The sequence below is a fragment of the Bicyclus anynana genome, chromosome 22 (genome assembly GCF_947172395.1).
Source record: "Bicyclus anynana chromosome 22, ilBicAnyn1.1, whole genome shotgun sequence".
Classification (NCBI taxonomy): Eukaryota; Metazoa; Arthropoda; class Insecta; order Lepidoptera; family Nymphalidae; genus Bicyclus; species Bicyclus anynana.
Window position 1 is genome coordinate 7,550,194 of NC_069104.1, and position 15,321 is coordinate 7,565,514.

General features: G+C 36.0%; 1 protein-coding gene across 1 annotated transcript; it reads right to left on the minus strand.

Annotated features, from left to right (window-relative positions):
• LOC112047369 (regucalcin) lies at window positions 1-15,290 on the minus strand. The gene is made up of 6 exons (XM_024084480.2): window positions 15,047-15,290; window positions 13,543-13,699; window positions 12,324-12,521; window positions 11,138-11,356; window positions 10,312-10,427; window positions 1-1,897 (listed from the first exon to the last, which is right to left on the minus strand). Exons 1-6 carry the CDS (start codon window positions 15,137-15,139, stop codon window positions 1,667-1,669), a joined length of 1,014 nt encoding a protein of 337 aa, XP_023940248.1. The 5' UTR covers window positions 15,140-15,290; the 3' UTR covers window positions 1-1,666.
• Window positions 15,291-15,321: the final 31 nt, after the last annotated feature.

Genomic DNA, 15,321 nt, shown 5'->3' on the forward strand with positions numbered 1-15,321 from the left:
TTCGCGTAAGCTCATGTTCGCAAATAAATTATTTCTGGTCAACAAAACGTTTTATTTTTATTCCTTATCTAAGATTTGTATAACAGAAAAATATAATAAAAAAAAATTCAACCGACTTCCAACTTAAAAATTAACCTAAACTAAAAACCAAGAAATAACTTCTTATCTCTTGCTTTTTAGTTTAGTTTGCTTCTTCTGGCTTGGCACCGCCTTCAAACTGATCATCAGAGCAACTCCAGACCTTCATAAAATTGTAGTGGTTTAAAATATCTTATGGAAACACTAACAAACGCACTAGCCGTCTCTACGATTTGTGAAAGTTCCTCTCAATTTCTCCAGGATGGCATCATCAGATCCTGACATCAAATCCTGACACCCTGGAATCAAACCCTTCAAAACGAAAAAAGAATTTTCAAAGTCGGTCCATAAAAGACGGAATTATCGCTGGACATACATACAGCCGAACGTAGAACCTCCTCCTTTTTGGAAGTCGGTTAATAAAACTACAGAAATACCTAAATTAAATATTTAGCAGCAACTTTCAGAGGTATGGTAGAATAAACTTAAAAGCTCGCTACTATATTTTCTTATAAGTTGAGATCGCAGTCAATTAATATAAATAATAGGAAAACGTTTGACTTTTCGGCCATTCCTGCAGCGTTTATAAATGTCGTCGCACACGGGTCACACGCGACAGCCACAAACGCCGCTACAAGCAAGAAGGGGCCACAAAAGTAGCTGAAGCGCGCACTTGTGGCCGGTGGTCAATACTTGTGGTCGGTGGCTGCTACTTTTTTAACCCATACATAAAATTCTAAATTTATTTATTTCAATTAGGCTTAGTTTACAAGCACTTGTGAAAAGACAAGTTGTGTCATAATTTAATTTAATCAAATGGTCGTAATAATAGTCGAAAGCTTAAAATTAAAGTTACGAGGGTTCCAAACGCGTCTTGGTCCGAGAAGATCACGCAGTATCATAATCGCGCGAATGGCGTGTGGCGACGTTTTGTATCGGCGTTTCATGGCCAGTGCGGGCCACAAGAAGCGAGCAGCGACGATTGTAGCGTGTGGCGGCCACTGGCGTCAACTGGTGTGGCGAGTCCATATAAAATGTATGAAAAGTACAGAAAATGCCGGTAGCGGCGTTTTGTTGTTGTGATCGGTAGCCCGTGTGTGGGAGCCCTAAGAGTGCCAACCAAAACAATTTTTTTTTGATAAACAATATTTGACATATCTTTTATAATATGACCAATATTCCCATTCCCCTACTAGTCGGGAAAGACTGTGCTAGGAGTGGGTACGACAATAGACCAATGGGGTGAGGATTGAACCACCCCTCGGTGATGATTGCAACGGCTCTTACTGTTGTAAACCGCTAGTATTATATGGCCCATAGACGTGGGCCATATAATACTATGGCCCATAGACCATAGACGTGATGTCATTCCTATTAATTTTTAATTTTCGAAGCGTTAGCGATTGTTAAAAGAGAATCTACAAATAAGTGACAACAAACACAACACAATAAGGCTAATTATGCTGGAACTTTTATGGCACAAATTTTTCTGTACTTTCCGCTGGTGCGGTACGAGGTCAATTGACCTCGTAACTCTTGAACACACTAGACATACGAGGTCAATTGACCTCGTTCCACAGCGAACGTGTTAATAGTTGTCAGCATTATCGAATCTGAACGCATAACTCGGTACACCGTAGCTGCCAGTCCCCCGTATCGTGAATATGGCGCCGGCCAGCGGCTCCTTCAGTTTGTATCTGGAGGTGGTGACGAACAGCTCGTCGAGCGCCGGCCCCCCCCAGCAGAGAGACGTGGTGTGTGATACTGGCAGCTTGTAGCCGTACACTATCTCCCTCTTGTCTGGATCTATGTGCAGGATCTGAAAATCCAGATAGATTCAATTGATTAAACTTCTACACCCAATACGTTAGTAAATTACCTAATATTTTTTTAGCAGAAGGTTCAAAAGTGGATTTAAAAATACGAAAACCAATGTCGAACAAAGGTTCGACAACATTTGTCAGGACAACTTAATATAAGTAATAATAATATAAGTCCCTAGGAATGACAGAGAATGACCTTGAGTCACGCACTTGTGAACGTTGTGTGTAGGTTTAAAGGCGCCTTTGACTGTTAACAAACACTCCCCTTTTCCACTCAAGTCACTCTCCCCGCCTATCCCAAGTAACCCGTACAGAATTACACAACAAGAACAACCAACACGAGATCGAGTGACGTCATATCCGTCTCAGACTACTATTTCCTGCAGATTAATATCAGCGTATTTTAACAGGCCACTATTAAGTCAGGAGAGGGGTATGGAGCTTAGAGCCACTATATTGCTCTATTCGAGTTGGAACGGCTTAGGCAAGATAGGCAATGTTTTACTTTAGGTTATGTAATATGTTCTATATTTGTAGCTTGGCAACTTCGTTCGTAACACTGCCGATGGTCCGCGCGGGCCGGGGGCGTGTAGCGATGAACGGAAATTCTAAGCGAAGGTACTTGAGATCTATTGTAGGAACGGATTTGCTTAACTTTATAATGGTGCCTTATTCTCAGTGGCGTAGCGTGCCTTGCAGGGGGGTGACAGTCCCCTACTCAAGTAGATTTGATGTTTTATAGCGCCATCTAAAGATTGCATCTGAACTAATAACTTTTATACGACACGATAGATGTCGTTTTTTAAAAAAAAAATATTTGAAAAATTACGAAATATTAAAAAAATAATCATTTAATGTTAAATAAAATTTGTTTAAATAGAATAATGTCCTGAAATCAATAAAACAGTAATTAAGAAATCTATTTTAATAAAAATATTTTTAACTCTGGCAATGTACTTCTAACAAACAAAATATTTTTGTTATCGCAAATCAAAATGGTTGACAAAATACAATGGTGAAACTTCTTTCTGTGCGTGCGCATGTTAGTTGATCTCTCCATTGTGTATTTCGGTTGTAAAATTCAAAAAAAGTGTGTTGAGTTGAGTTTGTTCTCCTCCGCCTTGCTTTTTGTGATTTTGCCCCGAAATAGTGTTACACAGTATTGCGAAAGGACGCTTTTATTGTTATTTATGAACAGTGACTCAAAATGCCTAAGTTGTGCGCTTTTGGATGTGTTCCCAGTGGTAAGAGCATTATATTTTTGTATTGTAAGTCGTTTTAAACATAAAAGTCAAAATAACAAAAAAATCCTTTGCATTATATGTTTTCTGCATGCTGGCAAATTATTGATACATTTGTTTCACAAGCAAGCCATATTCAAATCTAGGCACTTCACTTGACTAGACCATATTAATAGACCTTAAAAATCATTCAATTCCAAAGGATATGTCTTATTTGACATCTCGGGTTTGCATTAGAATGATTTCCCCCTTGTTTGATAGTAGCTAATGGTACTAGAACATCATGGGAGAATAAACATATTCTTCTTTTGCAGAGACTACAAAAGTGAATAAATACCATGACTAATATATATTAATATATTAATTATTCTTATAATAAAATAAAATACTTAACTATAAATGGTTCTATGGTTAGTTAAATGTGATTGTGAAAGGAATGGCTATTCAAACCTGCTCTAGGATGCTACCAAATTTAGCTAGGTAGGTAGAACAAAACAAGTCACGAGTGTTAATGTGTCTTAGAGATTCCTTTTAAACCTTTGTCACAGGCTCAGTGTGGAATTTTTCACTCTACCACACTATAAACCTCATACCTGTACAGAGAAACCATTGAATTTTAAAACAAATGTCTCTAAACTTAGGTTATATATACATTTATCTATTTTTTTTCAATACAACTCACAATTTTCAATTTGTCATTTTCAGGTATCCCAATGCATCGTTTTCCTAATGCTAATAAATGCCTTGAGCGTTTTAAAGCTTGGGTTAAACTAGTTGGTGGCAAACTAACCACAGCATCTGATTATGAGCATTACCAGAAGAAAGTGATCTGTGACATTCATTTTACTGAACAAGATAGAAACCGGAATAAACGGCTTAATGCATTGGCTGTTCCGTCACTTCATCTTAGAGGTAGGTACATATATAATAGGAATTTTGTGGTGCTTCATTTCCTATACAGAAAACTGGACACTTCAATCTCATTAATACAAATCAGAGGTTAACAAAGGTAGAATAAACTATATTCAAGTTTATTGCAAATTTTCAAAACTGATAAAGTTGATTTTAATAACTAAATATAAATAATGTTTATAGCCTTTGTATTCAAAATTTTTTTGCAGTCAGATACATAGTCAACAAATACAATCAATGTTGACTGAAATCATACCTGGTGGAAAGTGACAATGCAATCTAAGATGGAAGACGGCTAACTTGTTAGGAGTAGGTGACGATATCCACACCACTTACTGTTTCTACATGACATTGTACTGGGATGTTAAATCACTTAGACCCCAGGACATAAGGCTTATAAATGGAGGGCCGTCAAAAGGCCCAGGCCTACCTTAACCACCCTGCGATTTACTTTAATAATGAAATCATTACTTCATCAATAAAAGTTTGCTGCAACGTTTTATGCCATTTTTAATTCATCTTTAATTTATCCACAACAATCTTAGCCTGTCCCTGTTGTGGACAGGCTAAGATCGTTGAACATACAGCCTGAGTTTTACAATATTTTGGAAGGATTACGATTGGTTTGTTTGTTCGTTTTCTTGTTTGTTAAGCTTGTTGGTAACAAAAAAAGTATACAAAAAAATACACAGCTTCAAATGTTACTTCACACTGGCGAACATTTTGCCATTGTGATAAAAAATGTATTTTTCTTCAAGAAAAATGCTTTTATTACGCAAATTATTTATCCACATCCTTCTTTATACATCATATTATTATTATCTCCATATAATTCTCTAGGCCAATGTTGTATGGCCCTTGTGTGCATTCCCCAAATATTGTGATAAACTAATTAAATAACATCTTATAACAACACTTTATCAACCTGTTCAGTTACAAGCTTTACATATAATTTAATTTTCAATTATTTCAGAAGAATCTGCCACAAAATGTGATAACAGTATTATCATTCAACCTGCAACATTGGAAGCTCCAAATACAGGTACTATTATTTATTATTGTTCGTTGATAAACAATGCACATTGATTTTGACTAGTTATTAATAGGTTACTTCTGGTTACTATTTAAATTGTCAATGTTGTAAGCCTAATGACTAAAGCACAACTGAAACAGGACTTGCAAGTAATACAAAAACAATGAAGAAAGTGACTGCCTTCTGAGCAGGCGGTAGAGTCACTACAAATAGGATGTTTTAATAGTGGATATAAACTAAGCCTACTTGAAATAAACAAATTTAGAATTTTAAGATTATATAAATATAGTATACTGAAGGTTATAATGAAATTCATTTGATTTTATTACAATTTCAGAACAATCTGCAGAGAGTTCCAGCAACAAGCTTATCGAGCAATCTTCAACTTCCAATGCTTCAAATACAGGTACTTTTTATTATACACTAGCAGTTTTTGATACCACAATTTCAGCTGCGTGATATGTGCTTGAGCCAAAACGCCTGTCGGCCATGATAGTATATTTCAACTGTTTCATTACAACACTGTAATAAATCCCATACAAATGGAGCATTTGACAAAAATATTAGTTAATAATTAATTCGTTAATTATTTAACTACATACTTATTTATACATCACTAGCGGACGCCCACAACTTCGTCCACGTTGAATTCAGTTTTTCATAAATCCCGCTGGAACCATGGATTTTTCAGGGATGAAAAGTAGCTTATGTGTTGATCCAGAGTAAAATCGGAAAATATATAGGAAAGAAGGAAGGAGGAGCAAAATGTTAAGTTCTGCCATTTTTGCGCACTAAGAAGTAGCCTATATCCTTTCTCAGGCTCTAGATTAACTCTGTGCCAAATTCCATTTAAATCAGTTCAGTACTTTCGGCGCCTATTCTATACAAAGAAGTATAGATGTTTTTTAAATCTATGTTGTGTAATCAGGCTAGCTAAGTGGCAGATGAATGTTAAGTTAAACAGATGACAACACAATATAATATTATATTGGTTTAATAATATTATATTGGTTAAATATTTCATAATAGTTTAAAGTTTTAATATTGACTTCATCTTAAACATATTGATGAAATATTTTATTTCATACTTTCATTGTCAACCCATATTCGGCTCACTGCTGAGCTTGAGTCTCCTCTCAGAATGCGAGGGGTTAGGCCAATAGTTCACCACGCTGGCCCAATGTGGATTGGCAGATTTCACACACATAGAGAGTTAAGAAAATTCTCAGGTATGCAGGTTTCCTCACGATGTTTTACTTCACTGTTTAAGACACGTAATTTAATTTCTTATTACATATTTAGTAACTAAATAATATTAAAGTAGATTTTTCATGGATTTTTCTAATGATAAAGTGTAATTCTGTTTACATTTGTTTCAGACTTTGTACTCATATCAAATGTGATGCAGGAACATAATTATAGCACAACTAGCAAATCAATGAGGAAATCATTTGAAAAAGGTAAATAATATTTCTATTTATCATTATTCATTGTCAATTCACTACAGAACCAAGCCTTTTTGGAAAGGAGCTTAGACTTAAACTTAGCTGCTATAACGCGGGTTGGTGGTCTTATAATGATTATTCATCTATTAATGAATTAACAAACTAACAGATGTTATGATAGTGACAGGTACAGATGGCCCAACCTGTTATCCGAGGCATGAAATTGTAGCACCATAAACTTCCCGACTCTGGACTTACTGAAATTTTCATACTGTAGGGAACCTCAAGCCCAAAAGGGAATTTTTGAAAATACTTGAGTGAGGCGGCAATATTAAAAAATGTCGATCATCAGAAATATTCAACCAGCCTGGAACGCTTGCAGCTTTGTAACCCTGTAGCCCTTAATTTAGACTCAAAACGTCAGATTTTCGAAATGCACTTTTCTCAAAAAAGTTAAAAGGATGCACTCGCATCCTTTTAACTTTATTGTATTAATATAATCATTGTAAGTTATATCTTAAAACAGCATAAAATAAATTTACTTCTGGCTATCTGTATGCTTAGATCTTTGAAACTATGCAAAAGGTTTTAGGTTTTCTAAAATATCAGATTGAGAGTTTCTTTATACCTATAATAAATTGGTATCTACTAGAATAGAATAATTGGCAATTATTCAGTATTATTGGTTAAGAAGTTATAGACATTAACATTTTCAGTGATATTTTAGAAATATATTGTAAGAAACTGGTGGGCAGTTTCTATTTCTAGTTAATAACAGATAACAAAACAAAACATCTACAACAAATCATATGAGTAACATCAGGTTTCCTGTATGGATTCCTGTTTTTTACTAATTGTTATTGTAAATAAATATTTATTTTCCAGGTTCCAAGGTCTCAGCATCTTATGACATCATCCAGATGAAACCCTTTTCAAGAAAAATCAAGCATCTGCAAACAGAAATAAGCTGTTTGAGGAAAAAAACAAAGTCTTTTAAAGCCAGACTGGCAAGTGCAACAAAATTGCACAATGATGTAGCATTTCAACATGTCATTAAGAATATGAGGACACCTGCGCAATTATTTGTGCATATGCAATTACAGGGTATGAAAAAACCTAAGGGCAGACGGTTTACACTCGAAGAGAAAATACTTGCCTTGTCACTGTATAAAAAAAGTCCAAAAGGCTACTCCTTATTATATAAATATTTTACATTGCCCTCATCAAAAGCAATGAAACGTTTGCTAAGCAGCATAAAACTGTGCCCCGGTATAAATCCCATTTTATTTAAAAAAATTAAAGAGACTGTCCTTGAAAAGGAAATTCCTGACAGATTATGCAGCCTTATATTCGACGAAATGTCTTTGACACCCCAGATCTTTTTTGATAAGGCAAAAGATAAAATTGAAGGGTTTGCCACATCGAAAAGTACAAAATTTGCTGATCATGCTCTTGTCTTTATGATAAAGGGCTTAAAACAAAATTTTAAACAGCCTGTAGCTTATTATTTTACAAGTGGCCTTCAAAAAATCGAATTGAAAATCCTCATTAAATCTGTTGTGACAGAACTTTTAAAAAGTGGACTTATTATTCTTAACACTGTGTGTGACCAAGGTCCTGTTAATGTAAGCGCAATAACAGAATTAATTAGTGACACTAGACAGTCATTTATAAAAGAAGGCAAAGAATGGCGACATGACATCTTTTCCGTAAATGGGCACGAAATAATACCTTTATATGATGTTCCTCATCTAATAAAAGGTATTCGAAATAATTTGATTACCAAAAATATGATTTATAATTATAAGAACGAAAGTAGATTAGTAAAGTGGGATTATTACCAGCAGGTTTATGCAGCAGATAAAGCGCGTGGAGAGCTACGTTTGCTTAATAAAATTACTGAAGAACACATTAATCCCGAAAAAATTAACAAAATGAGGGTTAAATCTGCTACACAGATTTTCAGCCACAGTATGGCTGTGGTTACCGACCATTTGGTGGCCAGAGGACACCTGCCTGCAGAATGCAATAATTTAGTAGATATAACTCTTCTAATCGATAAAATATTTGATAGCCTTAATGTCAGCACATTTAATATACCCAATGGTAAAATTTACAAAGGAGCAATTAGAAAAAATTCACCGCACCATGAACTATGGATGAAAGCAAAAGTGACACTAAAGTCAATAAAATTTTTGCAAAAAAAAGTGTCTGGAAATAAAATACGGTTAGTGGAAACAAGTGTACCATCTGTAACAAATTTAATAAAAACGATTAATGGCATGGAAGCAATTTGCAAAATTTTATTTGAGAAATATGGTTATGATGCAGTATTAAGCAGAAATTTTAATCAGGACCCAGTTGAAAATTTCTTTGGGAACATCAGGAGCTATGGAGCGAGAAATAATTCTCCAAATACAATTTCTTTTGAGGGGGCATTCAAAGCCTTATTGTTAAATAATTACAATTTACCACACTCTAAAAGAGCTAACTGTGAAGAAGACGTAAATGAATGCCTCCAGAGTCTACATTTTTTTTTAAAGCAAAATAAAGATGCTCCTGTTGCTTCCACTGGGGACAATAATATTCCTTTAAACGAAAATTTAATAAACGATTTTGTTCTTGAACCAGACGCGGGGCAAAGAAATTACGTATGTGGCTGGGTCCTGACTAAATGTTTAAAAAATATTGTAAAATCTTGTAAAAGCTGCAGAAATTCTATGTTAGACTTCAAAAATAAAAATGAAATTAATAATACTTTCATTAAAGCGAAGGAATATGAAAAAAAAAAATGGTTATGCTATCCAAATGAAGCAATGCAAAATTGTTTCCATGACATACAAAATATAACGAATTCGTTTTTAAAAAAAGATGTGCCAATTAATAATACAAAAAGAAATATAAAAGCTGTTACAAATCTATTAGTCAATTTCCCCATTTTTTGCAGTAAACATGGGGAAAGGTGTAAAGAATATATTACGGATAAATCTATATGCTTGATAATAAACAGTTGGTGTAGATCCATTAACCGTATTTTAAGTGGAAAAATAACATACAAAGAATCGGACGATGACACTAAAATTGCGGCGCAAATATATTACAACAAACATAAAAAATACAAAAATAAAAAATAATAAAATTTCTCTTTGTTTCATTTATGTACTTATCCTAATATTTCGTATGTACTAATTGAAAATATTTTGCCGAATTATAAAAATTATAATATACTTTCAGTTAGTACATAATCCCTAAAATATACAGTTTTCACCGTGTTTCTTTGCTACTGTAATATGGCAGCCTACCATATTTTCAGCTTAGTGAAGTTAAGCGGCGGGAATTGTATTGAAACATTTGAAATGAAAGGGTGTAACAGTAGATATGCATGGATAGGTATATCTATATATAGTCAGATTTAGTTCGGATGCAAGTTGTAGAGGTCGCTACGAGTTCAATATTTCCGCGAAAAAAACTCTGAAGAGGGCTCTCTTTTCCCATATACTTACTCTACTCTTTGGTGCCTTGCCCCTAACTAATTTTGATACAGGGCCCCTCTGTATCAAAATTAGTTGGGGGGGGGGGGCACAGAACATAAAGCACTTATTACTCGTATATTCGTGGATGGGGCAATAGACAAACGTCAAATCCGAAGCATGCAATGAGAATGAAATAGAGAGAGAATGGGTTTTATTTTTCAATTTTTCTTTGCAGCAATAGCAAATTGAGCTTACACGTAATTTAGCAATCCCTCGATTTAATCAAACAAAAACAGCGTAACTCACCGTGCCCCCAAACATAATGGCCACCCACAGATGTCCCTTGCTGTCGATGGTCATGCCGTCCGGGATAGCGTCCTCGTATCCGTACATCGTTATGTCGAGAATTGTTCTCCGCCCGCCTGATAAAGGGAATCATTTTATTATTGCAAACTATAAATAACAGTCAGGGATCCGTAGAACATTTTTTACACCTGATTTATAACGAGTTAATTTTTTCGTGAGCAGCTTCATCTCGATGAGACGATTAACTTTTTTATCTACGAAAATTCTTGATTCTGGTAGTTAGTGCCTACCAGCGGCGAAGATTCCATACAGGCCGATTTCCGCCGGGTTAACTTTTTTAAAATCTATTAGGTATTGGTTATGAAAATTATTGTATTTGGTGTAAGGACTACCTAATTATGCTACTTAAAGTAATCATTTATTCTGGTATGACAGAGATTTAGATGCATTAGCAGTTACGAAATTTTCACTTAATTTTACTTTTGCAGTGCATCTTCAAAATGTTCAGTTTAGAATCGCATCATATCATGGGTTGTTTACTGTCAGGGTCTTTCAGTTCTTTGAGATATCATGTATTAGTCTTATCCTGCAACCTTGTTTAAGTACCTTTATGATATCCTGATCTATCTGTTGCAATTAATTTGTCGCATTTGGTTAAACGCGTGTGACATGAAGGCGTATTAAATGGGATGACGAATCATATTAAGCGTTAGAAAATGTATGAAAACATGTCTTCAAGTTGTAGGGACTGGCGTAAAATTACGTATTATGCGAGAAATCGTTTTAAGCGTGATCGTCTTAAGTCTTCTACTGTATTTCTACTTACTCAATTCCCCATTTTCCGGATCAAAATCGAAAGCCTCAATCTTCTGCGTGGGCGAGTCGATGTAATACAGTACACTGTTGTTGAGCGCCCACGTCAGCCCGTTGGAGATGGTCACCGGCCGCAGGTGCGCTCGTGGGCGGCTGAAGCTGGCTTGACTGATGCTGTAGAACGCCGCCTTGTCTGGTTGGACGTGGTGACCCGACTGAGGACCCTTTGTACCTTGACAAATTGATAGTGGCAAGGTTATTTGAAATCATTTCAACGCTAAAAATGAATTAGATGTTTTAGAATCTTTATCAGCCTATTTTAATGTTCCACTACTGGGTAAGACCTCTCACCTTACAGGCGCGAGAATATAGAACTTACACCCATCACACTGCTCCAATAACGGAGTAGTAGAGTACGGAGGTGTAACTCCACCAACTTCCCAATCTAGGCTGAGAAATGTTATTGAAAATAAAAAAAATAAAAGCTCCTTATTTCATATTCCGACCCAAGACGTCGTGAGGCGACACACAGGCTCCACGGGAAAGAACTGTCTTTAAACCCTAAAACTTTATGATGTAATCGGCTTTAGTTAATGTTGGCACCACCTTCAAAGTGATCAGAAAATAGTAGGTACGTCACGTACGGGCAATTTCGTTATTTTCATTTTAACACAAAAATAGTATATTGATAATGTAGCTCTCATTAGTGAAATCAGTTCTAAGTGATACCTAATGACCGGGACCGTTGGCTTTACGTGCTCTGCGATGCACGTGGGTGTAGCACCACCAAATGCCCAAACTCCGGGCTGAAAATTTTGACTAAAAATTTCTTAGAATAAAGAAAACTTCGTATATCATAGCCCGACCCAGAACATCGTGATCCTACGCTACATAGGCTACCCACAGCACCAACATATTACTTACCAGCAGCGAAGAGTCCATACAGGCGGATTCCCGTCGAGTTACCTTTTAGAAATCCATATAGTCATCAACCCATATTCGGCTCACTGATGAGCACGAGTCTAAGAATGAAAGGGGTTAGACCAATAGTCCACCATAAAAATCTATACATACATTCATTATTATAATGCATGTATGAATGTTTGAGAAACCGGAGTTTGTATCAAGCGGTATAAATTTCCTTTTCTTTGGTACGGTTTATCTTGGTCAAAATTCCATCCTTCGCCACTGTTACTTACCGAACCAAAACCTTCCTTCCGAGTCCGCCTTGCCCTCGTTTATCACATTATCGGGCAGCCCGTGGTCCACTGTAGTGAGCAGCCGCAGCGCAGAGTCGTCGGCTTTGTCCCAGTCCAGCAGATAAAGCGCTGAACGCACCGCTACTAGAAAACGCTTGGAACCCGACACTGGGGTCACCACGTTCACCTGCCCGTAACCTTGACAATTCAAACAGTAACAATGTTATTAAAAAACATCGACAAATATGCATCGAATATAGAACCTCCACCTTTTTTGAAGCCGGTTTGAAAAAAGACCACACGACTGAAGTAAAACTTCTTTCAAAAATAAAAAATAAAGCGCCATCTATGAGTCTCAGGCACAACTGCCTCGCAAGGTTTCTGAAGAGTACAAAAAGGGATTGTTTCAAAGTTCGAGTACGCCATCTATCGGTAGATTAAAATAACATACACTGTTTCACTGTGCCTGTAGATGGCAGCACCGCTAAAACTGATTTTGTGGATTAAGTACGAAATATACCAGTTATAGTATGAGATCCGGCATAAGAAGTATGTACCTACCCTCATCTGTTATTATGTAATTGGAATATGAAATAAATGATAGAAAATATTATTGCACATTTAAAAATTTATATTAAAAATTGCTTAGATAAACTGCGGCTGAATATTAATCCTTATAATATTTATTTTATTATATATTATAATTTTATTATTAATCCTAATAAAATTATAGTCGTATACTTATTAACAGAACATACCCAAAACCACACTGCAACTATGGGGTTGCCAGATTTAAATAGTTAAGTAATATTAATTATTTAGTCTAATGTCAAGTGAAAGCTTATTTTAACTGTGTTAGGTTACCTTTAGTCCAGTTCATGGTTTCCTAGATTTTGTATTAAAAATGTGTTTGGTCGCAATTAAACTAGGCAACCTATTTGTAATGTGTCACTGAGAACATTATCTATCATTTATTTCATAACACTGATAAACTGACAATGAATAACAGATAATGCTGGATCTTAGAGATTTTTTGACTGCCCACATCCCTAGTGCTTAGTTCGGACTACTTTAGTATTTCAGTCGAGTACGAAATCCAAAAATTGTTCGTACCTACTCGCCTAAAGTACTAAAGTAGTCTATACGGCCTATAAGCGTCCTGTAGACTTGATCATGAGAGGATCAACGAGGTAAATTGTAATAATTATAACAAACACACCGATATGCTTCGTGTATATTTTCCCAGTGACGTAATCCAGGCGGTGCACGTTTTGAAGATGCACATCCGTGAAGTAGAGCGACTGCGTCTCCGCGTCCCACACCGGGCTCTCGGCGTGCGTGAAGCGGGCGGGTTTGTTGGACGTGCCCGATGATACCTATAATCAGCAATCATTATTTCTTGATAGGAGTACTCGATTACTTTCATTATCACTTGAGTCGTCTGATAAACAATGTGTATGTACCAGTACCGAAGGACAGAATTTAGAAGGTCAGCCGTCCCAAAGAAAGGGAAATTCATATAGCGTGATACAAACTCCGGTTTCTCATATATTTAGATACAGTACAACAATGAATATGCATACATTTTAAAGGTAACCCGTCGGGAATCGGCTTGCGTGAACTCTTCGCCGCTGGTATGTACCTACCTACTAATTTTCACAATTTGGAGGACTAGAGCTGCATGCCTCGGACCGGATTCGAACCTACGCCCTCCGAATCGAAGGCATAGCGCAGAGGTCATATCCACTGGGCTATCACGGCTTGTAGATATAGAATACCGAGATAAAATAGTGGAATAGAGATAATGTATAACCTTCCCAACAGTGAAAGAATTTTTCAAATCGGTTCAGTAGCTTCAGAACTTTCCTCTTAATAATATTACTATAGATTGAAATAATTAACTTGTAATAAGTAGATTGCATGTTACGAATACGAAATTTTTGTTTCAAAACAGCAATTTTTTTTATTCCAGCAAGTCATATGTCTAATCAGAAGTTTTGATCTAAAACTATTTTTTTTTATTCTTTACAAGTTAGCCCTTGACTACAATCTCACCTGATGGTAAGTGATGATGCAGACTAAGATGGAAGCAGGCTAACTTGTGAGGAGGATGAAAATCCACACCCCTTTCGGTTTCTACACGGCATCGTACCGGAACGCTAAATCACTTGGCGGTACGTCTTTGACGGTAGGGTGGTAACTAGTCGCGGCCGAACCCTCCCACCAGCCGCAACTGGACAAAGAAAGAAAATCTCAATCTGCCCAGTCGGGGATCGAACCCAGGACATCCGTTTTGTAAATCCACCGCGCACACCACTGCGCCATGGAGGCCGTCGACTAAAAACAGAAACTAAAACAAATCGGTGTTGATCTGTCAAATGAGTAAAACAAAAATCGCGCAACTAGTTCAAAATCTAAATGTATAAAGCAACTAGCTGACGCCGCGCGCTTCACTCGCGTGGTTCCCGTTCCCGTAGGAATACGGGGATAATATAGCCTATAGCCTTCCTCGATAAATGGGCTATCTATCACTGAAAGTATTTTTCAAATCGGACCAGTAGTTCCTGAGATCAGCGCGTTTAATCAATCAAACAAACTCTTCAGCTTTATAATATTAGTATAGATTTCACTTGCGCAGTATGTTTTACATTTTCAATACACAAGCTATTTAATAGAAATATAATCAACCGACAAATTGATTGTTAATAGTTAATAAAACTTACCATAGAAATTTTAAAACGATGCAATGAATTCTTACTTTTAGCCATAACACCAACGCAATACAATAAAATAACAAACATATGCGATTTACACATTATTAAAAAATTTTCACAAATTACTAAAGTTAATAAATTTAATCTTTTCAGTGCAAAATTAAAAAATTCACTTGACGATCGTGAACAATCGCTTTCAATGATTTAGAAAAAGTTAAAAAAAAAAAAAAAAAAAAACTATTCTCGCTACAGTCCACCTGCGTTGTAAATATTTTTCTTTTTAT

Coding starts and splice junctions, on each gene's coding strand:
- LOC112047369 (XM_024084480.2), bottom strand. CDS start 15,139: ATGTGTAAATCGCATATGTTTGTTATTTTATTGTATTGCGTTGGTGTT. Junction 13,700..15,046: donor ATCGTTTTAAAATTTCTATG/GTAAGTTTTATT, acceptor TGCTGATTATAG/GTATCATCGGGCACGTCCAA. Junction 10,428..11,137: donor TCCGGAAAATGGGGAATTGA/GTAAGTAGAAAT, acceptor TCCCTTTATCAG/GCGGGCGGAGAACAATTCTC.